The sequence below is a fragment of the Mesocricetus auratus genome, unplaced genomic scaffold, assembly GCF_017639785.1.
Source record: "Mesocricetus auratus isolate SY011 unplaced genomic scaffold, BCM_Maur_2.0 Super-Scaffold_100038, whole genome shotgun sequence".
In the NCBI taxonomy this organism is placed as follows: domain Eukaryota; kingdom Metazoa; phylum Chordata; class Mammalia; order Rodentia; family Cricetidae; genus Mesocricetus; species Mesocricetus auratus.
Genome location: NW_024429216.1, coordinates 9,287,487 through 9,308,753, shown reverse-complemented (window position 1 = coordinate 9,308,753; position 21,267 = coordinate 9,287,487). Strand labels below are relative to the sequence as shown.

At 54.8% G+C, this 21,267-nt stretch overlaps 3 protein-coding genes across 8 annotated transcripts in view; all 3 read left to right on the top strand.

Moving 5' to 3' along the window:
- The first annotated feature begins 1,474 nt into the window (after positions 1-1,474).
- Positions 1,475-5,493, top strand: Prr19 (proline rich 19). 3 transcript variants are annotated; one of them, XM_040734663.1, is made up of 4 exons: positions 1,475-1,622; positions 2,022-2,276; positions 4,277-4,889; positions 4,965-5,493. In XM_040734663.1, exons 3-4 carry the CDS (start codon positions 4,283-4,285, stop codon positions 5,405-5,407), a joined length of 1,050 nt encoding a protein of 349 aa, XP_040590597.1. In that variant the 5' UTR covers positions 1,475-1,622; positions 2,022-2,276; positions 4,277-4,282; the 3' UTR covers positions 5,408-5,493. The 3 variants fall into 3 exon arrangements, with proteins under 3 accessions (XP_040590597.1, XP_040590599.1, XP_040590598.1); XM_040734665.1 differs by lacking the exon at positions 2,022-2,276 and having other exon boundaries at positions 1,483-1,622; XM_040734664.1 differs by lacking the exon at positions 1,475-1,622 and having other exon boundaries at positions 1,648-2,276.
- A 1,039-nt stretch (positions 5,494-6,532) lies between these two features.
- Positions 6,533-17,714, top strand: Tmem145 (transmembrane protein 145). Of its 2 annotated transcripts, none has more exons than XM_040734581.1 (15): positions 6,533-6,717; positions 7,683-7,757; positions 7,869-7,946; positions 8,029-8,115; positions 8,204-8,305; positions 8,406-8,490; positions 8,589-8,660; positions 8,991-9,059; positions 9,336-9,416; positions 9,516-9,594; positions 9,734-9,827; positions 10,372-10,544; positions 12,989-13,109; positions 16,219-16,800; positions 16,918-17,013. In XM_040734581.1, the coding sequence occupies exons 1-14, from the start codon at positions 6,598-6,600 to the stop codon at positions 16,795-16,797; spliced, it is 1,815 nt and encodes a 604-aa protein (XP_040590515.1). In that variant the 5' UTR covers positions 6,533-6,597; the 3' UTR covers positions 16,798-16,800; positions 16,918-17,013. The 2 variants fall into 2 exon arrangements, with proteins under 2 accessions (XP_040590515.1, XP_005087116.1); XM_005087059.4 differs by having other exon boundaries at positions 6,535-6,717; positions 16,219-16,425; positions 16,918-17,714.
- Positions 17,715-18,388: 674 nt separating this feature from the next.
- Megf8 (multiple EGF like domains 8) overlaps positions 18,389-21,267 on the top strand; it is a 46,651-nt gene continuing 43,772 nt past the window's right edge. The window contains exons 1-2 of one of the 3 annotated variants that reach the window (XM_040734578.1): positions 18,389-18,520; positions 19,092-19,286. In XM_040734578.1, the coding sequence (XP_040590512.1) occupies positions 19,100-19,286 (187 nt within the window). In that variant the 5' untranslated portion in view covers positions 18,389-18,520; positions 19,092-19,099. Of the gene's footprint in view, positions 18,521-18,540; positions 19,287-21,267 lie in introns of those variants that run through there. The other 2 variants (XM_005087061.4, XM_040734579.1) reach the window with 2 other exon arrangements.

The window sequence follows — 21,267 nt, the reverse complement described above, 5'->3', positions numbered from 1 at the left end:
TCACTGGCGGTGCATAGCCTGCACTGTGTGTAGTTCACCTGTGAGCACTTACATGTTCCTGACCAAAGCTGTCACGAAATGTTTTGTTTGTTTTTGTTTTTTGAGACAAGGTCTATGTAGTTAGTCCTGGCTATCCTGGAACTTGCTGTTGTAGGCCAGGCTGGCCTCGAATTGACAGAGTTCCTCCTCCATAATGCTGCGATTGAAGGCTCTTGCCACCACCCCAAGTTTTGAGATGCAAAATGGATAAGCGCTGTTAGAAACACTTGAGATTTATTATGTTTGATTTTGTTGTACTTTCAGAAACCTTTTTCGTGACCCCCCCCCCCCCCCCGTTGTTATGTAACCCCCCTAGGAACCTGTGACCTAGAGCTGGGTTCCAGAAGCCTTGTGAGCTACAGAAGATTAGAGAAGCAGAAAGAAAAGACTTGTATAATTATTAACATTTCGACAGGGATAGACGCCGGCATAGTTTAGCTTGACTTGGAAGTCTGAGGGCCATCTGTGGTGGAGCAGGCCTGTAATCCCAGGGCTTGTCCTCAGGCTGGAGAAGAGAGTTCCGGGCTACCTGACGGAGGTCTGTAACTCCGGGATTTGTAAAGTGGCTAAGGAGACCATCTCAAAAAACTAAAGACTAGCTGAGTCGGGAGACAAGAGGCCAGCCTGGGTAACTGAGCCAGTTAAAGAAACAACCCTAAAAGCTAAAATACGTGCAAGGGGACATGTGTAGACAGATACATTGGAGGCAGAGAAAATGCCTCAAGTGGAGAGTTAAAACTCCAGTAAGTATGGTGGTTCATCCCACCTTCTACAAATCGTATGGGGGCGGTACTACTACCAACGGATTTTACAGATTAAGAAATAGGTGGCAGGGCTGGAGAGATAGCTCGGAGGTTAAGAGCACTGTCTGCTCTTTCAGAGGTCGTGAGTTCAATTCCCAGCACCCACATGGTGGCTCCCAACCATCTATAATGAGATCTGGTGCCCTCTTCTGACATGTAGGCATAATAAATAAATATTTTAAAAAATAGGTGGCAGGTGGTGGCGCATGCCTTTAATCCCAGCAGCACTTGGGAGGCAGAGGCAGGAGGATCTCTGTGGGTTCGAGGCCAGCCTGGTCTACAGAGCGAGTTCCAGGACAGCCAGGGCTGTAACACAGAGAAACCCTGTCTCGAAGAAAACGAAACAAACGAAAAGAGGAGGGAACAGGCTCAGAGCAGTTACGGTTTTCTAAAGTCAAACAGCTGGCTCTGGGCGACCGAGCATGGGGCCTCGCGCCTTCCCCTTGGCCTGCAGTCCGCCAGAAGCCTAAGCCAATCAGCATTGAGTAAGGGGGGCGGGACTCGAGGACCTCTAATCCAATCCATGAGGGGTGGAAAAAAAGAGGCCAAGGTGGGCGGGGCTATAACTGTCACTCTCGGAGCCTCGTGCTTCCCTTGGGCCGGGGAGGCGAGGGGCGTGGCCAGGGGCGCGCATGCGTGTGACATTAGCGCCCGCGCGCACGTGCTCTCCGGGGCCGAAAGAGCGGGAGCGGCGTCGAGGCCTGGGTCTCCCCGGAGGAGAAGCCATCCCTCTCCACAGCCACGCGGAGTCCAGGGCCGGGTTCGTTAGGAGGGAAGAGGGTGAGTCGCCCCTCCCCCACCCGCCCGTCCCCACCAACCCTCCTCGGTGTCCCCCTGCCTCAGGCCTCCCCTCGGGAGCAGCCCGGCCCGCGCTTTCCTGCCTTACAGCTTCAGTTTTATTTATTTATTATTTAATTTTTTTTGAGACGAGCTCTCATGTAGCCCAGGCTGGCCGAAAACTTGCTATGACGCTGAGGATGACCTTGAGCGCCTGGTCTCCCTGCCGCCACTTTACAAATCCCGGAGTTACAGACCTCCCTCTTTCCTGCCCTGCCTCCCCGAACCGTGTATCTCCACTCCGGCCCAAATCTCATCCTAGTCGCCTCAGAGTTCTTCCTTGGCTGGTGATCTCGTTCCCAACTTCCATTTTCCGTGTTTCTCTCTCTCTTTCTCTTAAAGATGAGTCCCGTGCAGTCGTGAGAAGCGGGAAAGTGTACCGCAGTAGCTCCATCTGTAACTGACCGCGAACGATCAGTTGAGAAAACTCACTACCTTCAAGACCAGCCAAAAGCGCATTCGTCCTTTTTCTGGTTTTCCGAGACAGGGCTTCTCTGTGTTAGAGCCCTGGCTGTCCTGGAACTCACTCTGTAGACCAGGCTGGTCTCGAACTGGAGAGATCCGCCTGCCCCTGCCTCCCGAGTGCTGGGATCAAAGGTGTGTACCACCACTGTGGGTTTTTTTCTTTTTGAGACACTATCTGGCCGTGTCTTATTGGCTGACTTCAAACACATAACCATCCTGACTCAGCCTCCCAAAGGGGGTGGATATAGGTGGGTAGCACCCTGCTTGGTCCGTCCTCCATTTTTTATTTACTTATTTGTTGTTGTTGTTTTTTAATTTATTGGCTTGTTTTTTTTGAGACAGGGTTTCACTGTGTAGTCCTGGCTGCCCTGGATGGAACTCACTCTGTGGACCAGGCAGGCCTTGAACTCACAGAGATCCGCTTGCCTCTGTCTCCCAAGTGCCAACACTACCTCACTCATTTGTTTTTAATATATATGTGTAAAAAAATACAGTACTGGCCACTGAGCATAGGAACCTAGGTTCATGCAGTTGTTAAGCAAGTACTCTATCACTGACTTGTATCCCTAGCTTTTATTTTTTCAGTGATCAGGGCTTCATGTGTGCAAACCCAGATTATTTCCTCTTAAGATTTAAAAAAATTTTGTATGGTGTGTGTGTGTGTGTGTGTGTGTGTGTATGTATGTATGTGTGTGTGTATGTATGTGTGTGTGTATGTAGGTGTGTGTGTGTATGTAGGTGTGTGTGTGTGTATGTAGGTGTGTATGTAGGTGTGTGTGTGTATGTAAGTGTGTGTGTGTATGTAGGTGTGTGTGTGTGTGTGTGTGTGTAGGTGTGGGGGGGTATTATGGAGAATGTGAGTGTGGATGTCTGCAATAGCCAGAAGACATCAGACCCTCCCGAGCTAGACTTAGGCTGATGTAGCTGCTGAGAACTGAGCTCGATCCTTTGAAAGAGCCTTGAGTGCTCTTAACTGCTGAGCCAGCTCTTCAGCCTCTAAGACACAGGCTCCTTAAACATTTTATTTTTAAACCTGGCAGTGGTGGCGCACATCTTTAATCCCAGCACTCGGGACGCAGAGACAGGCGGATCTCTGTGAGTTCGAGGACAGCCTGGTCTACAGAGTGAGTTCCAGGACAGCCTCCAAAGCCATACAGAGAAACCTTGTCTCGAAAAACCAAAAAAAAAAAAATGATTTTTTAAAATATAGGACCTGTGTTACTCAGGTTGGTTTTGAACTCACTCTATAGCCCAGGCCCGCCTTAAAGTTTTGATTCTTCTGCTCCAGCCTTCCTGAACAGATGGGATTAGAGGCCTGCACAGCCAGGCCTGGCCGTCATCTTTTAACTGTTTTTTTTTTTTTTAATTTTAAATAGCTTGCTTCACATGTCAATCCCAGTTCCCTCTCCCTCCCCTCCTCCCACACCCCCCTTCATCCCCCCCAGCCTCCTACCCTATCCCCACTTCCTTCCACATAGGGGATATCTAGAGTCTGTCATTTCACTCAGGGCAGGGTCCAGGCACTCCCCTAAGAGTCCAGGCTGAGAGAGCAACCCTCTTTGTGTTATGGACACACAATGTCTATTTGTATGCCAGGGAAAAACACTGATCTACTGCTCAGGACCCCATAGGTTGCCCAGGTCTCCTCACTAACTCTCACACTCAGGGGGTCGGGATCAGTCCCATGCTAGCCTCCCCGCTGTTGGTCTGGGGTCCAAGAGCTCTCCGCTGATCTTTTTTTTTTTTTTTTTTTTTTTTTTGGTTTTTCGAGACAAGGTTTCTCTGTGGCTTTGGAGGCTGTCCTGGAACTCGCTCTGTAGACCAGGCTGGCCTCGAACTCACAGAGATCCGACTGCCTCTGCCTCCCGAGTGCTGGGATTAAAGGTGTGCACCACCAACGCCCGGCTTCTCCGCTGATCCTTTAACGGTTTTATCATGTTCTTATTCCCTGTTACTGTGTCTCCATTTCCTGATCTCGTTCCTACTGTCATTACCTGGACCTCATTTGAGTCCCTCTGTGAACAGTGGCTCTCTGCCCACTTCTTTTTCTCACCTGAAATGCCCTGACCATCTTTTCCCACTTAACTACTGTCCCTGACTTATCTGCATCTGATGACCACCCTGCCTTCTAGGACATCATGGACCCTCGGGGACGAGTCCCCAAACCTTTCCAGCAACTTGAAAAACCTGGCCGTATCCGTCGTCGAAAAACTCGGAGGGAGCGAAACAAGGCCCTAGTGAGCACCCATCGGCCCCTGGCCCGACAGGATCCTTCCGTGTCCAGCCGGGAGTCGTCTGCAGCCCTCCAGGATCCCATAGCTTCTGCAGCCTCCAAGCTTGTCGTCATAACTCAGGGCAGGCTGAGCCGGGAGCACCGGGGGCTCTTCAACCATGAAGTGAAGTCCCTGGATGTGGCCCGCCTGCTTAACAGCAGCTCCTTGGAACCATGCACCCCCCTGCTACCCACCAAGCCCTCCTGCAGCCCAGTCAGCGTCCAAGAACCAGCCGTACAGCCAAGAGGCAAGGAGAACCGGGGACCAGGAGGCCCACCGAGTTCCCCAGAGCTCCCTGTGTTGGGCCAGCTGTTGGAGGAGCTGCAGTGCCAACTGAGTCTGCCCCAAGCCTTTCCCAGGAGGGACCTAGTGCAGGAGTCCAGAGATGCCATCCTGAGAAGCTTACAAGGCCGCCATGGCTGCGTGCCTGATCTCACCATGGTGCTCCGAGGCTGCCAGTCCCCTTCGCCTGGTGAGTCCACTTCCTGTCCCCCCTCCTCCCCTTTCACGCCTCTGCTGATCTCCATGCTTCTTTCTTCTGTGCCAGAGACGGAGCCTAGGGTCCCCGAGAGACAGAGGAGGACACCTTCTGATGGCAACGTTCCTGAGCATGCTCCAAGGGAGGGGAGGCAAAGGACTCAACAGGGGACAAAGAGGCCCAACTTCGCCCCGCCTCACACTTGCACTGGGTCACACAGGGCCAGCCTGGTGTCACCTCCAGATCACCGGCTGCCACTCCTGCCCTCGGTATCATCACCATCCGCTGCAGCTTGGGGTCCCCCAACAGCTTTTGATATGCTGAAAAGCATCTGGCTCATAGCCACTCCGCCCCAGCCCCAGCCCCAGCCTCAGCCACTGTCCCCCTTGGTGCCCCGAACATCTGCCTTGGACTGGAGCCCCGACCCTCCTGCCCCACTACTCAGCCTCTCCTGGGTGGTCTCTCAGAGAAGTCCAGAGGCTTGGTCCTTCCCCCCAATGAAACTCTACTGAGGAGACTATGGGTAGGGCTGGGGGGCCGGCATCCCGTGTCCCATACTCCCGGTCACCTCAATAAAGCACCTTCTCGGTCCTCTTGACTTTCAGGGAGTGGCTGTCTCAGGAAAGCAGATTTTATTCTGTTTTGGTTTTTAGTTTTTTTGTATTGTTTTCTGAGACAAGGCTTCTCTGTGTAATAGCCCTGGCTGTCCTGGAACTCACTCTGTAGACCAGGCTGGCCTTGAACTCAGAGATCCACCTGCCTCTGCCTCCTGAGTGCTGGGATTAAAGGCGTGCCACAACCGATCAGTGGCTTTTTGTTTTTAAACAGATTCTCACTATGCGGCCCTGCTGGCCTGGGGTTCAATGCATAGACAAGTCTGGCCTTTAACTCCTAACTCCCAGAGAATTGCCTGCCTCCGCCTCCCCAGTGCAGGGCTTAAAGGTGCGTGCCACCACGTCTGGCAGGAACGCTTTGTAAATGGTATTTTGAGCAACAGTAATTTTCTGCCGTGGAGGATGCAGTTGGACTCGTTGCTCTATGGAGAATGATAGGACTAATAGTAGCTTGGGAGGGCGGAGGAAGCTACACTGGGAGATAAGGGCCCCGCTGTCTGACCTGTCTTTTGGTGAGAAAATGGCAAACCCAAGGGTTTCGCCCAGGCATCCCGAGTACCAGCTCCTGGATATCTGGCAACAGCTGGGGTCCACCGCAGGCGTGGGGCAGGCAGCTGGGAATGGCTGTTTTGGTAGAAGGCTTTTCCGTGTGTGCACGTGTGGCCCAGGACAGTGTCTCATTCTCTGTGTTAGTCTACGGGCACTTGGCAAGGGTTTTCGAATGGGCAATAATGGAATAATTTGGTCTAAATTGGGCGGGAGTGGTCAGGACAGAGTTCAGTTTGCTGGGTCGTGGGCATCCTGGAGTCTGCAGTTCTGAGGAGGCCCTGCTTGTGGGGATGTGAGTTCACTTTAGGACGCTCGCATCCTGAGGTGTCGTGGAGACTCCTGTAGAAGAGAACCAGAGCTGAGGCGAGGGGACGAGAGTCGGCAAGGGTGGGAAGGGTCCATCCCGGAGGTGGGGGCGGAGACCGCGGAGGCCCGCGGTCCCTTTAATCGGCGGCGCGCGCTGGCCGGCCCGCGCGCTCTCGCCGCCGTCACCGGGCCGGAGCGGGAGCCGGAGCAGAGCCGAGGCCAGAGCGGGAGGAATGGAGCCGTCGCGCGCGCCCGCGCTGCGCCGCTTGCTGCCCCCGCTGTTGCTCTTGCTGCTGCCACTGTCCCCCCGCGCCCGGGCCAAGTACGTGCGGGGCAACCTGAGCTCCAAGGAGGTGAGCACGTTGAGCTATCCCGGGCCCGCGGGACCCAAGACGGGAGGGTGCCGCCCCGCCCCGCCCCCTGCGCCCCTCCCGAGCCGGGCCGGGGCCTGGGTGATGGGGGACTGGGCTAGGGCGGAGACTGCGGGCCGGGGGTTGCATTGTGGTTGGGGAGGGGTCGGTCCGGAGAGTCGGAGTTACAGCCCGCACAGCACAGCTGCACCGTGGTGGTGCTGAAGGGACAGCACCCCTCACTCCACCAAGTGGAGGTCGCCTGGCCTGCTGAGGACCAGCAGGGAAGGTTGGGGAGGTTGCCCAGGATGGCATGGTCTGTGGGACCACCTTGGGGCGTGTGTGTGTGTGTGTGTGTGTGTGTGTGTGTGTGTGTGTGTGTGTGTATGGTGTCTGTGTGTGTGTGTCTGTGTCTGTGTATGGTGTGTGTGTGTGTGTGTGTGTCTGTGTCTGTGTATGGTGTGTGTGTATGGTGTCTGTGTGTGTGTGTCTGTGTATGGTGTGTGTATATGGTGTCTGTGTGTGTGTGTGTCTGTGTCTGTGTGTCTGTGTCTGTGTGTGTGTGTGTGTGTCTGTGTGTCTGTGTGTGTGTCTGTGTATGGTGTCTGTGTGTGTGTGTCTGTGTGTGTGTGTCTGTGTGTGTCTGTGTGTAACTGGAGGAGGGATACATCTCAGAAAGAGTGCAGGACAGATTGTGGCAGGGATGTGCACCTGGCCATGCATGGTCTTTTTCAGTGTGTCTGGAAGATGGGGTAGGGAAGGAAACTTGAGGGACATCTGAGGGGAAACCAGGGCAGCAGGCATTTAGACACACAGCAAATGGATCTGGGAAGGACTCTGGAGGTGACTTAGCCACCTTGTGGCATTTGGGCAGTCAAATAGCCTCGGGTAGGGAAGAAAAGTTGGGGGTCTGTGGGTGGGGTTGGGCTGAGGTTTTGAACTCACATTTCACTGGGTCCTTTTGCCAGGACTGGGTGTTCTTGACAAGATTTTGTTTCCTCTCCGATTATGGCCGACTGGACTTCCGATTCCGATACCCCGAGGTGAGTCTCCAAAGCCACATTCCTAAGGCGGGACGTTACCTTGACCCTCCAAGGCAAAAGCTGTCCAGCCTCCTGCAAACACCCCCAACCGACAAACCTCTGGCTCTCCAGGCCAAGTGCTGTCAGAACATCCTCCTCTATTTCGACGACCCATCCCAGTGGCCAGCGGTGTACAAGGCAAGGGACAAGGTGAGGGCTCTGAGCGCTGTGTGTGGAAGAGCAGAAGGCCGCAGTCCTTCAGAGGGTGACCATGTTTCCTGGCTTGCCCTAGGACTGCTTGGCCAAGGAGTCTGTCATCAGGCCGGAAAACAACCAGGTCATCAATCTCACCACCCAGTATGCCTGGTCTGGCTGTCAGGTGCGAGGGGGCATGCAGGTGCTAACGGGGGGGTGGTGGTGGCTGGGGACACCAGGGACAAGGCTTCAGCCTTCTGGCTTCTCCCCAGGTGGTGTCAGAGGAGGGAACTCGCTACCTGAGCTGCTCCAGTGGCCGCAGCTTCCGCTCTGTGCGTGAAAGATGGTGGTATATCGCACTGAGCAAGTGTGGGGTAAGGGGCTGGGGCAGTTGTCTGGCTCTTCTCCTCTCCCCCCCACTGACCCCCGCCCCACCTACCCAGAGTCCCTCTTAGGCCTCCCCACTCCCTACAGGGAGACGGACTGCAGCTGGAATATGAGATGGTCCTTACCAACGGCAAGTCCTTCTGGACGCGGCACTTCTCAGCCGATGAGTTTGGTGAGCAGACACTGGAGGAACAGGCCAGGATGGAAGCCGGGAGCGGGTAGGGAGACGCACTCAAAAAGCCTTCTCCTACCCCTCCCGTGGAATCCTAGGGATCCTGGAGACAGACGTGACCTTCCTCCTCATCTTCACCCTCATCTTCATCCTCTCTTGTTACTTTGGATGTGAGTACAGCGCCTGTGGAGTGAGGGTTAAGAGAAGAGGGAGAAGCCGGGCATTGGTGGCGCACGCCTTTGATCCCAGCACTCGGGAGGCAGAGGCAGGCGGATCTCTGTGAGTTCGAGACCAGCCTGGACTACCAAGCGAGTTCCAGGACAGCTAGGGCTGTTACACAGAGGAACCCTGTGTCGAAAAACAAAGAAAGAAAGAAGAGACAGAGAGAGGACACAGGGGGGGGAGAGGGAGGGAGAGGGAGGTGGGGGGGGGGAGGCAGGAGAGCACAGAGGGAAATCTCCTTCCCTCACCTGTGTACAGCTTTTCCATTTCCTTCTTAGATTTGCTGAAAGGCCGGCAGTTACTCCACACAACTTACAAAATGTTCATGGCGGCAGCAGGAGTGGAGGGTGAGCTTTGAAAGTATTCCAGATCTTGGGTTCTCTGGGCAGACAGCCTTGGGAGGAGGGTCTGAGGAAAGTGATGCTGTAGTCTGGCCTGTTGGGTCTGAGGGAAAGAGGCTGGGCCATAGCCTGCACAGTTTCCTAGCAGGGCGCAGTAACAGATGCTCTGGACTTCTCGTGGGGGTGGCAGGGGGTCAGACATTTGGATCATGGTGTTCCAGGACAGGGATATCCCAAAGCTGCTTTTCGTCTTGTCTCTTCTCGGCCTCTCGTCTCCCCCAGTTCTGAGCCTCCTGTTCTTCTGCATCTACTGGGGCCAGTATGCTACAGACGGCATTGGCAATGGGAGCCTGAAGATCTTGGGTGAGAACACACTGGAGCCCAGGGAGGCAGAGCCCTCCCCAGGGGACTGCTGGCCTCTGAGCCCGTACCTGAGCCGTCTCCCCTTCCCTCCCTTCCCAGCCAAGCTGCTCTTCTCCTCCAGCTTCCTCATCTTCCTGCTCACACTCATCCTTCTGGGGAAGGGATTCACGGTGACACGGTGCCCGGGCAGGGGCTGCTCAATGGGTGGCTGGGCTGGGCTGGGGGGCAGGGCAGGGAGGTGGAGGTGGGGGGTATGGCCGCTCCCTCCTCCCTGACAGCATCTGCCCTGCTGTCTCCCCTCACGGCCTGCTTGCCAGAGGCCGCATCAGCCACTCGGGCTCCGTGAAGTTGTCTGTGTACATGACGCTGTACTCCCTCACCCACGTGGTGCTGCTCATCTACGAGGCGGAAGTGAGTGGCCAGTCTCTCCCTCCTGCTCTGTCTACTGCCTGTCCCGCAGAGCAGAGCGTCATCTCCTCCTCCAGCTGGGCCTCTGCCTTCCCATCCCTCCCTCCTCACCCTTTCTGATTAGCTTCCCTCCTCCTCGCCTCTCACTGTCTATCAAGTTAAGCTCCATGTTGAAGAGTCAGAGACCTAGTTCTGGTGAAGCTCCCCACATCCTAGCTGGTCATTCCCACTCCTACTAAGGGCCTGCTTCCTCCTGTGACAAGTTAGGGGGACCTGAGCCTCCTTCAGGGCTCTTTGTAGACTTTCTGTCCCCTCTGTGGGGTAACAGCAGGGCCTCCTTCACTGTGCCGGTGTGGATGGACTGAGTCACACATGGTATGGGCTGCAGCCTTTAGTCCTGTGGCGAGCATGTGTAGACTGCTTCTGTACCTGTGTAGAATCCCAACCCCACTCCTAGTTGTCCCGAGTCTCCTGGCCCGGCCTGGTGCCCAGGGCAGGATCCAGGGTCAGAGGCCAGGGCTATGACAAACCTTGTCCTGTGGTCCAGTTCTTTGATCCAGGCCAGGTGCTGTACACATACGAATCCCCAGCTGGTTACGGGCTCATCGGGCTGCAGGTGGCAGCCTACGTGTGGTTCTGCTACGCTGTGCTGGTGTCCCTCCGTCACTTCCCCGAGAAGCAGCCCTTCTACGTGCCCTTCTTTGCTGCCTACACTCTCTGGTGAGACACTGGGGGGCCACCTGCCCCTCCCCACAACCTAGAGGGTCCTGGAAGGAACATGAGTTTTCAAGATGAGTGCTTGCAGCTGGGCAGCGGTGGCGCACACCTTTAGTCCCAGCATTTGGGAGGTGGAGGTAGGGGAATCTCTGAGTTCCAGGACAGCCAGAGCTACACAGAAAAACTCTGTCTCAGACAGACAGACAGGCAGGCAGGCAGGCAGATAGAGTTGTTACATGGAATCTACTACTCCTTAGCTTGTAGATCTAGAAAAAAGTTACTCTCCCAAAGTAAAATGGTGAGAAAGTTAAAAAAAAAAAGTCAAGCTGGGTGGTGGTCACAGCGCACGCCTTTAGTCCCAGCACTGGGGACTGAGGGCTGAGGCATGCAGTTCTCTGTGAGTTCAACGGCAGCCTGGTCTACAGAACAAGTTCTAGGACAGCCAGGGGTACACAAAAAAAATCTTGTCTCCAGCCCCCACCTCCAGAAAACAAAACCAAACAATAAAGTCTCTCACTGAGCTGTGCATATATATATATATATATATTTTTTTGTTTTGTTTTGTTTTGTTTTTTCGAGACAGGGTTTCTCTGTATTGTTTTGGAGGCTGTCCTGGAACTCGCTCTGTAGACCAGGCTGGCCTCGAACTCATAGAGATCCGCCTGCCTCTGCCTCCCGAGTGCTGGGATTAAAGGCCTGCGCCACCAATGCCCGGCCTCACTGCGCATATCTTTAACTCATACCTTTAACCATAGTATTGGAGAAGCAGAGGCTGGAGGATGAGGAGTTTAAGGCCAGCCTGAACTACATGACCCTACCTCTAAAACCAAGCCAAGCTAAGTCAAACCAGAAGGGTATTTACTTATTTACTTATTTGTGTGTGTGTGTGTGTGTATATATATATATATATATATATATATATATATATATATATATATATATATATATATATTTGTTTTCAAGACTGGGTTTCTCTGTGTAGCCTGGCTGTTCTGGAACTTGATTTGTAGACCAGGCTGGCTTTGAACTGACAGAGATCTACCTGCTTCTGCCTCTTGAGTGCTGGGATTAAAGGTGTGTGCCACTACTAATAAGTCAAAAATATTTCCCAAAGAATTTGTCATAGTGCTTCATATAAAAAGAGTGTCAACCCCTTTGGAAGGTTATCTTCAGCACGTGTAAATTAATATATGAAGGATTAGTGTCTGTCACACAGTAAGTGTTCAGTAAAAATTACTTAATAGCCAGACCTGCTAGTGAATGCCTATAATGCCAGAACTTGGAAGGTGAAGGCAGAGGCAGGCAATTCTCTGAGTTTGAGGCCAGCCTGGTCTACAGAGTGAGTTCCAAGACAGCCAGGGCTGTTACACACACAAAAAGTGGAAAACCTTCAGCAGTTTAGAGTGTTTGATGCTTTTCCAGAGGATACAAGTCCGCTTCCAGCACCCACACAGGGCTGCTCACAATAGCCTATGACTCCAGCTCCCAGGCCCTGTGAAGGCCTCTGAAGCATCTGAGCGAACACACACACACACACACACACACACACACACACACACACACACACACACACGCTGATAAACTCCAAACAACAAAACCCAAGCCCAAAACAAGCAGAAGCCCTCAGTTGTAGTTATTATTGTCCAACAGTGTTAATGTAAAGTGGGCAGATTCCAAGCCAGACCCCAGCTCTGAAGCATCTGAACTGTTGGATCTCAGACAAGGCCTTTGCTTTCTGATCTGCTATTGGAAATGGAAACTGTATTTGCTCCCTGGACTCAGTATGAGAGCTAAATGCATTCATTTACGTATATAATATATATGATATACAACTAAAATAGTTTTTTTTTTTTTTTTTGGTTTTTCGAGACAGGGTTTCCCTGTGGCTTTGGAGGCTGTCCTGGAACTCGCTTGGTAGTCCAGGCTGGTCTCGAACTCACAGAGATCCGCCGCCTGCCTGTGCCTCCCGAGTGCTGGGATTAAAGGCGTGCGCCACCAACGCCCGGCACTAAAATAGTTCTTAATTGTTACTGTCATTCATTAATTCAACCTTGAGATATCTATAGATGTCCTGTTACACACCAGGGTTAGGGTGGTGTGGAGCTGAGTTAAATTCAGCCTAGATTTTGTCCACTGGAATTTTACCATCTGGCTTTTTTTTTTTTTTTAAAGATTTATTTATTTATTTCATATACAGTGTTTCACCTACATACCAGAAGAGGGCACCAGATTGAACTGTAGATAGTTGTGAGCCACCATGTGGGTGCTGGGAATTGACCTCAGGACCCCTGGGAGAGCAGTCAGTGCTCTTAACCTCTGAGCCATCATTCCAGCCCCCCATCTGGCTTTCAAAGGCCATTCTCCAGCTCGGGATCTGATGGCAGGGAGGTAGGGACATGAGGAGAGGGGAGAGCAGAGGTAGCTACTCACTCTAATCTCCTCTGCAGGTTCTTTGCTGTCCCTGTCATGGCTCTGATTGCCAATTTTGGGATCCCAAAGTGGGCACGAGAGAAGATCGTCAACGGCATCCAGCTGGGGATCCACTTGTACGCCCACGGCGTGTTTCTGGTGAGGACAGCTATCACGGCGGGCGGGGTGGGAGCTGAAGGCTGTGAAGGTTGGAGGGTGCATGGCCTGGGTGGCCTGTCCTGTTTGGTGCTCCTGGGCTGTCACCCATCTTTTCTGTTTGAAGTGGGCTTGCTATTCAGTCCAGGCTGGCTTGTGACACCCTGCGTCCGTTTCTTGAGTGCTGGCCTCACAGGCCTCGGCCACCATTGCTCCCCCCTCCCTTGCATTTATTGTGTAGTCACTGGCAGGCACTGTCTGCCTGCTGGGTGCTGCAGTGTCCCCCAGAGCCCCTCCCTCTGTCCTTGTCTCCTGGCTTCTTCACACAACGCCACCCCGTTTCCATTTCTGCCCCTGTGTCCCCAGGCTTTAACATTTCTGTTTGCACCGTCACTGCCCATACAAAGCCCCTGGTCTCTTCCTCCTTCCCTTCCTTCCCCATTGTCCCGCCAGGTGGGACAGGCTGGGCTCTGAGGAGCCTAGACTTGAACAGTGTTTGCAGCATGCCTAGGCATGAAGAAGAACCTTACCTGTGTTTAGGTTTTTGTTTTTTCTGAGTCAGGGTTCCTCAAACCAGCTCTGTAGACCAGGCTGGCCTCAAACTCACAGAGATCCGCCTGCCTCTGCCTCCCGAGTGCTGGGACTAAAGCCGTGTGCCACCACCACCCGGCTTTTTATTTAATCTGTTGTGTGTTCTGATTTATCTTATCTCCTTTTCTTGGTGACAGTTCTTACAGTCACTTATTTAGCAGTTTGTGTATGTGGGGGGGGTTGTTTTTTTGAGGTAGTTGCTCACTAGGTTGCCCTGGCTGCCTGGGACTCACTATATAGACCGGGCTGGCCTAGAACTCACAGAGATCTGCCTGCCTCTGCCTCCTAAAGGCGTGCGCTATCACCACCTGGCTGGAGATTTTTTTTTCCAGACAGCGTTTCTCTGTGTTGTTTTGGAGGCCGTCCTGGAACTCACTCTATAGACCAGGCTGGCCTCGAACTCACAGAGATCCACCTGCCTCTGCCTCCCGAGTGCTGGGATTAAGGGTTTGTGCCACCAATTTTTTTTAAGACAGTCTCATTGTGTAGCTCAGGCTGGCCTCGAGTTTGTCCTGATTCTCCTGCCCTGGTCTTTTGAGCGTTGAACTTGGTGTTACATGTATGCCTCACTGCGCCTGGCTCACAGAGTTAATACGCGCACCCACCAATTATGCCCAGGCACCTGTATCCAGTCAGCCTGCTTCTTCTTTCTTTTCTCTATTTTATTTCCTTCCCCTCCATTCCTCACCCCCTTCTTGAGACCGCATCGTGCTACATAGCCCTGGCTGTCCTTGACATCACAAAATGCCTCCCGTCTTGGCTTTCTGAGTTCTGAGATTAAAGACCTTTGCCAGCAGACCAAGCTCCAGCCTCATGCTTGCTAGAAATATACATTTCCCCCCTGGTTTTCTTGTTTAATTGCCAGACAGCCCAAAAGTGTGTACTATACAGAGTGTAGACACTGAGCTCTGAAAAAGGAGAGGAATTGCCAAGGTTTCGTGGCCTTTGGTAGTAGAACATGCACTTCAAATCCTGTTTTCCTCTGGCAGATAGGTGTCACGTGGGGGACAGTGCACAAACAGAACTACGTATTGTTAAAATTTGGTGTGATAGCACATGCCTGTAATCTCAGAACTTGGGAGTCAGAGGCAGGAGGATCGGGAGTCCAAGGTCACCCTCCCACAGAAATATAGCAGAACAAAATCATATAGAAAAATGAAATTTTTGAGATTGGCCTGGGCTATATGAGACCTTTTCTCAAAAGAAAACAAAACGAAATAAACAGACAGGTACCCTTGAGGGTTCTAGTCTTAACCCTGGGGCCTCCAATCTACAATCTACAATCTACTCAGCTGTAGATCCCAGGAGGGGATCAGGTCTGCCGTCCTCTGCCTTGGGATCCTCCCTGGCAGGTGTTTCTGGAAGCTCAGCAGGAAGCCAGGAAGGCGTAGAAAGGAAAGAAACACTGAGAGCCACCATGCAGGAGGCTCTGCACAGTGGTTTGCATTTCCATCCTCTCATCTTTCCAGACACACACTGTAATCTTGGTGGCTGCTGAGACTCAGTTTAATCAAGGTGCCCCAGATCCACACTTAGCGAGGGACAGAGCCAAGAGAAGTGACACCAGCTCAGCTCGGAACGCGAGACAAGCAAGCGCCCTTGCTGTCATTTCCCCGTCCTTCCGAGACCCGTCATCAGCCCCGCACTGCCCATGCCATCCAGGGCAGCCTCAGTGGGGCTGAGTGTGGCGGCAGAGGCAGATCCAGAAACGTCTCCAGCATTCTGGAAAAACCCAGCCAGTATTTATTGAGAGCCAGGCACTGCTCTAGATCCAGTGTGGGATTTAACAGGGACTGGAAAGAGTCCGAGCTGACTGTGGTGGCAAATGCTTACAATTGAAGCCCTTGGTGGCCGAGGCAGAAGGATGCTAAGTGGACTGTCTCAGGAGAGGGGGACAAGTCAGTTCCTGCTTTTAAGAGCTGACATTCCAAACAGCCTATTTACTGATGTTTAATGGAACGCTCGTGTTTATGGATATATTCTAAGGCTGGACATGGTGCTGAACATCTGTAATCCAAAACTAGGAGGGGGGATCAGGAGTTTGGGAGGGGTTCAGGAGGTCAAGGTCATCCTTAGCTACAAAGCATGTCTCGGGCCAGCCTGTACTACATGAGACCCTCTCAAAAACGAAACAACCCAAAGAATGGTAAATTTTTTCCTAATTTTTAATCTGTGTTCTCCAATAAGGTGCCTGATGAGTACTAAGTACCTGTAAGTACTACGTAGTGTAACAGGGAAACAACTTTACACTTAATTTTGACTCCATTTAAACCATATGTGACTAGTGGCTATCGTACTGAACAGCACAGGACTCTGTCCTTAACCCATCAGTTATGAGCTATCTATAGTCCGGGTTGTGATGGAGGAAACGCCCAGAAAAGCAGCTAGGGCTGTGTCGAGGGAAAAGGTCAGAATGCCGGGAGACACCACCACTCCTGCTGTCTAAGGCAGTCTGAGGTTCAGGAGGGATGTAGAGAGGTCACGAGCTCTCTAAACTTTATGGGGCCTGTCTTTCTCTCAGATCATGACTCGCCCATCTGCGGCCAACAAGAACTTCCCATACCACGTGCGAACTTCGCAAATCGCCTCGGCTGGGGTCCCTGGACCCGGAGGGAGTCAATCCGCAGATAAGGCATTCCCGCAGCACGTCTACGGAAACGTGACTTTCATCAGCGACTCGGTGCCCAACTTCACGGAGCTCTTCTCCATCCCCCCGCCCGCCTCCTCTGTAAGCTCTGCAGCCCCGGCGCCCGAGGAGCTGCTGGCGCCGCCCCTGGAGTACCTGACCCCGCTCCCCGCCCCGCCGCCGCCCCCTGCACCCTGGCGCCTGAGCCCACCCCTGGCCTTCCGTACTCCCCGCGCCCCAACGCCCCGACTCGATCGCCCCCCGGCGCCCGCGCCCACCCTGCCCGACTGGGTCCTGGCGCTGTTGCGCACGCCCCCGAGGACGCCCCGAGCCGTGCCCCCGCCGCCCGCCTTCCGAGGCTGGTCCCCATCTCCCCCACCGCCGCCAGAGTTTGCCCGGCGCACCCCAACGCCACCCCTTGAGTACCTGGCCCCGCTGCCCAGGCGCCCAGCCACCCACTCCTTCCCTGACTGACACGTGCGTCCCCTCTTGGGGTAGTGGGGGTCCTCTAGGGGGAGGGGGACGGGCCTTCGGGGCCGCATTTGCTCCCCCGAGGGTCCCAGGGCGGCCTCTGACCCTGACCCCCCATCCCAGGCCGGGAAGCAGGTGGAGGAGACAGCGGTGGCGGCGGCAGCGGCCCCGAGGGGCCGCGTGGTGACCATGGCCGAGCCGGGCGCAGCCTCCCCGCCCCCTCCCGCTCGGTACCCCAAGGCGGTCGACTCGGGCTGGGATGGCCCGACGCCGTCCTACCAGCCGCTCGTACCCCAGACGGCTGCGCCGCACACCGGCTTCACCGAATACTTCAGCATGCACACGGCCGGGGGCCCTGCACCCCCGGTCTGAGCATCCCCACCCCGCCTCTGCCCCCACGGGCGGCGCACCGGGCCCCGGCTGGGCTCCGGACCCCCTTCTCTCTGGGCCCAAGGGGGTCGGCCACGCCAGGCACCCTCCCCGCCCCTCCCACACCCACGCAGGGTGCGCGGCGTCCCGCCCCTTCCCCTCGGTGCCAAACGGTCCCGCGGGAGCCGCTCTCGCGTCCCCTCCCTCAGCCCCTGCCCCGAACGGCTCCGGAATCTGGACTCCCGCTGTTCCGTGATCTCCGCCCCCCTGGCCCCCTCCGAGACCTCTGACCCCGCCGGACTCCGGAACACCCGTGACGACCGGCCTCCCGGGACCCAGCCCGTGACTCTCCAGGACCCCGCGACCCTCGAGCCGCGGTTCAGGGACGGACATCGTGAAGTTGGCCCCTGCTTTGAAACCCGCTCTCGGGTTTGTGACCTCGGACCCGCGCTTTGTCCGTCCCCATCTGCATGCCAGGGGCCGTCCCGAAGCCCCTGGCGGAAAGGCGTTTTCTCTCCTTGCCAAAATAAAGAGGACTCGTCGAGTTTTTATCCATGGCGTGGCTGCTTTTACAGAGTCTTTCGTGCGTACTGTGCGCACCTCCTGCAGGAGAGGGCCAGGAGAGGCGCTGGGGCCCCTCGTCGAGAGTTGTGAGCCGCCACGTGGGTGCTGGGAACGGAACCCAGGACCGCTGCAAGAGCAACGGTTCCAAGCCGCCGAGCCGTCTCTCCAGCTTCTTTTCTGCCTTGCTGGTGCTATCAAACATCTTAAGCCCCGGGCGGCTCAGTGTGTGCGCCCATGAAATAGCATCTCTCTAGTCCCGAGGCCCGGGCCTGCAAACCTGGCATTTGTGTGGATCCTGACTCGAGCACAGAAAATAACCACGCAGCACAGCTTTCTACAGTTCCTTTATTTATCTACTTATTTTTATTTTTTTATTAATTTTCGCCTCCACTTTTCCTATCAGAGGCAGAGGCGCCCTCCAGTGGCACAAGCTTTGCTCAGCCACTGACTGGCACATACTTTGTGGTAACGCGATTTTGGGGGGGAGGGAAGGGGGGGGGTGCCACTCTTAAGCAACACGCATGCGCAATTCTCTCCGGGCTAGATTCCTGTTCACTGCTGCGCAAGCAAGCGGCAGAGACCAGACGGGGAGGGAAAGTTTCCGGAAGTCTTCCTTAGAGGAGGGGCGGGGCCAGGCGCTCCGCAGTCCTCCCAGGGCCGCTCTGACCCGCCGCTCCGCGTCCTCTCGCCTCCTCCTCGCCTGGCCTCCTCGCTGAGGCTGCGCGGCTGCCGCTCCCCCTCTCAGCGGGTCCCCCCCCCCTCCCCGAGGCCGCTCTGGCCCGCGAGTCCCCAGGTCTCTCTGATCTAGCCCATCCGGCTCCGGAGGGAGGCGCGGGTGGGTAAGCAGGAGAGGGAGCCCTAGGGATCCGGGCCGGGACCCGGGAGGCAGGCTCCGCCCCCGGCGCCGGCTCGCGCCCCGCCCCCGCCTGCAGGGGTCGCCCCGGGAGTCTCCGGGCCCGGCGGGTCCCGGCCCCGCACCCGCGCTGGAGGGCCCCGCTGGGCTGTAGAGCACGTCGTCCCCCGGGGACGGTCTCTGCTGTTTGTTTGGGCCTTGCAAGCAGCCGGAGTCCGTCTATGCGGTCGGCCCCCCGTATGGGGGCTCGTGTCTGTAGGGGGCCCCTACGGTCCCTAGGGGTCGGCCCTATCCGCAGCGACTCGGTGTCCAGGGCCTTCCCTGGGTCTGTAGGGCCCGGCCCTCGGCTTCAAGAACCCAGCTGCAGCGGCCCCTTTCTTGGCCCCGACCGCGTTGCTGGTACATTCCTGGACTGCAAGGCCATGCCACACATGCCATAAAGGGTGCATCTCCATGGCCTCACCCCCGTAGAGGGTCCTCTCCGGGTCTTCACAGCCCTCCCGTCTCTTAGGGTCCAAGATGGCCTTGGGCCGGGCTTTGGCGGTGGCCCTGGCCCTGGCCTTGGCACTGCTGGGGCCGCAGCCCCTCCGGGTTCTGGCGGGCGACTGCAAGGGACAGCGGCAGGTGCTACGGGAGGCGCCAGGCTTCGTGACGGATGGTGCGGGCAACTACAGCGTCAATGGCAACTGCGAGTGGCTTATTGAGGGTGAGTGGGGCCGTGTGGGTCACTCCTTCGTCTTCTAGTTCATTCATTTGTCCGTTCATTCACTCCGCGCATCCCGAGAGCCCGGCTCCATTCCAGGACTTTTGCTTGAAAGGTTAAACGCGCAGGGTGGCAGTCAGCCTGGGCCCCAACTCCATAGGAGGGAATGTGTCTTGAAGAGTCAGGTTGAGTTACTAGTCAGTAGTATTAAAGAGGGGTATTTCTCCTCACTTGAAGAACTTGGACGTAAGTCCTTAGGATCTAGGCTCGATTTCATGCAAGTTTTGTGACTTTGGACAGGTTAATTTCGAAGGCTCAGTTTCCTTTGCTCCAAATGGGCATAACGCTAAAGCTTACCTCTTAGTTAAAAAGCAAAGAGTCAGATATTTAACACGCTGCATGTCTGGTATTAGCGTATTAGTCAGGGTTCCGTAGAGAAATAGAACGTATAGAGTGAATCCATGTGGAAACGAGATTTATGAGGGTGCCTTACCCACTGTGGTCCAGCTAGTCCAACAAGGGCTGTCTACCATTGAAGCTCCAAGAATCCCGTAGTTGTCAGTCCATGCGGCTGGAAGTCTCAGCTGGTCCTCAGTGTAGGCACACCAGAGCGCTCCCCTGGGAGATGGGGGTGAGGAGAGCAGAGAAGCATGCTGAAGATGTCAGAGCTGAGACCTGAGGGATTATGTGTATCAGCCAGGAAGTGAGAGGAAGAACATTCTGGAAAGAAGGAGCAGCCTGCACAAAGGCTCTGCTCCTGGGGGCTTTCGGAGAGTGGGGAGCCCAGGGAAGACATGTCTCGGGTCTGGTTGACGCGGGGGCATGCATGGGAGGGAACAGGCGCGTGGGGTGCATTGGAGCAAGTATGTGCGCTACAATCTCGAGTGCTAACACATATGGAAGAAGCAGCCAGGACTGGTGGCAGAGGCAGGAGGGGAGGTTTGTGAGTTTTCCTTTTTAAAGATTTGTTTATTTTCATATTTTCTGTGTATGAGTTTTTGCTTGCGTGTATGTATGTGCACTTTGTGTGTGCATGGTACTAACGGAGGCCAGCAGAGGGCATCAGACTCTCTGGAACTGGAGTTACAGACGGTTGTGAGCTGCTCTCTGGATGCTGGAAATTAAACCCTGGTCCTCTGAAAGAGCAGCAACTGCTCTTAAACTCTGAGTCATCTCTCCAGCCTGCAGGTCTTTAAATTTTTTTTTTTTTGGTTTTCTCTGTATTGCTTTGGAGGCTTTTGGTCCAGCCCGGCCTCGAACTCAACAGAGATCCGCCTGCCTCTTCCTCCCGAGTGCTGGGATTAAAGGCGTGCACCACCATTGCCCGGCCTTTAAATTTTTTTTTTTAAGACAGAATCTTATGTAACTCAGTGGCTTGAACTGGATGGATACATAGTTGAGGCTGGCCCTGAACTCATCTTCCTGCCTCTACCTCCAGTCGCCGTCTGGGGTTATCGGTGTGAACCACCATGCTTCATGGGGTACTTTGGGCTTGAACCCCGGGCTTCATGCATGTTAAGCAGGTGCTGTACCAACTGAGCTACACCCCCAGCCTGAAGCAGTATCTTCACCTCCTCTCCCATGTAGGGCGTGCGTGTGTGTGTGTGTGTGTGTGTGTGTGTGTGTGTGTGTGTGTGAGCATGCAGGTTCAGATAAGGTGTAGGGGTCAGAGGATAACTTCTTGTATCAGTCCTTGACTCCCATCTTGTTTGAGGCAGGATTTCTTTTTTGGTTTTTTGAGACAGGGTTTCTCTGTTTAGCCCTGGCTGTCCTGGAACTCACTGTGTAGACCAGATCAGCATCAGACTCACAGAGATCTTCCAGCCTCCACCTCCGGAGCGCTGGGATTAAAGGTGTGTGCCCCCAACGCCCAGCTGAGGCACGGTTTCTTGTTCGTGGTTGCCTGGCTGGCCCAGGAGCTAATGGGCGTTCTCATCTCCGCTCCCCGTGTCTGCACTGCAGCCGCGCACCATTGCCCCGCTCA

What these genes read in the sequence shown, in the direction of transcription:
- Prr19 (XM_040734663.1), top strand. Translation starts at nt 4,283, where the DNA reads ATGGACCCTCGGGGACGAGTCCCCAAACCTTTCCAGCAACTTGAAAAA. An exon ending in CTGCCAGTCCCCTTCGCCTG is followed by an intron (nt 4,890 to 4,964) that starts GTGAGTCCACTT and finishes CTTCTGTGCCAG; the next exon opens with AGACGGAGCCTAGGGTCCCC.
- Tmem145 (XM_040734581.1), top strand. Translation starts at nt 6,598, where the DNA reads ATGGAGCCGTCGCGCGCGCCCGCGCTGCGCCGCTTGCTGCCCCCGCTG. An exon ending in CCTCTCTTGTTACTTTGGAT is followed by an intron (nt 8,661 to 8,990) that starts GTGAGTACAGCG and finishes TTTCCTTCTTAG; the next exon opens with ATTTGCTGAAAGGCCGGCAG. An exon ending in GGCGGCAGCAGGAGTGGAGG is followed by an intron (nt 9,060 to 9,335) that starts GTGAGCTTTGAA and finishes CGTCTCCCCCAG; the next exon opens with TTCTGAGCCTCCTGTTCTTC.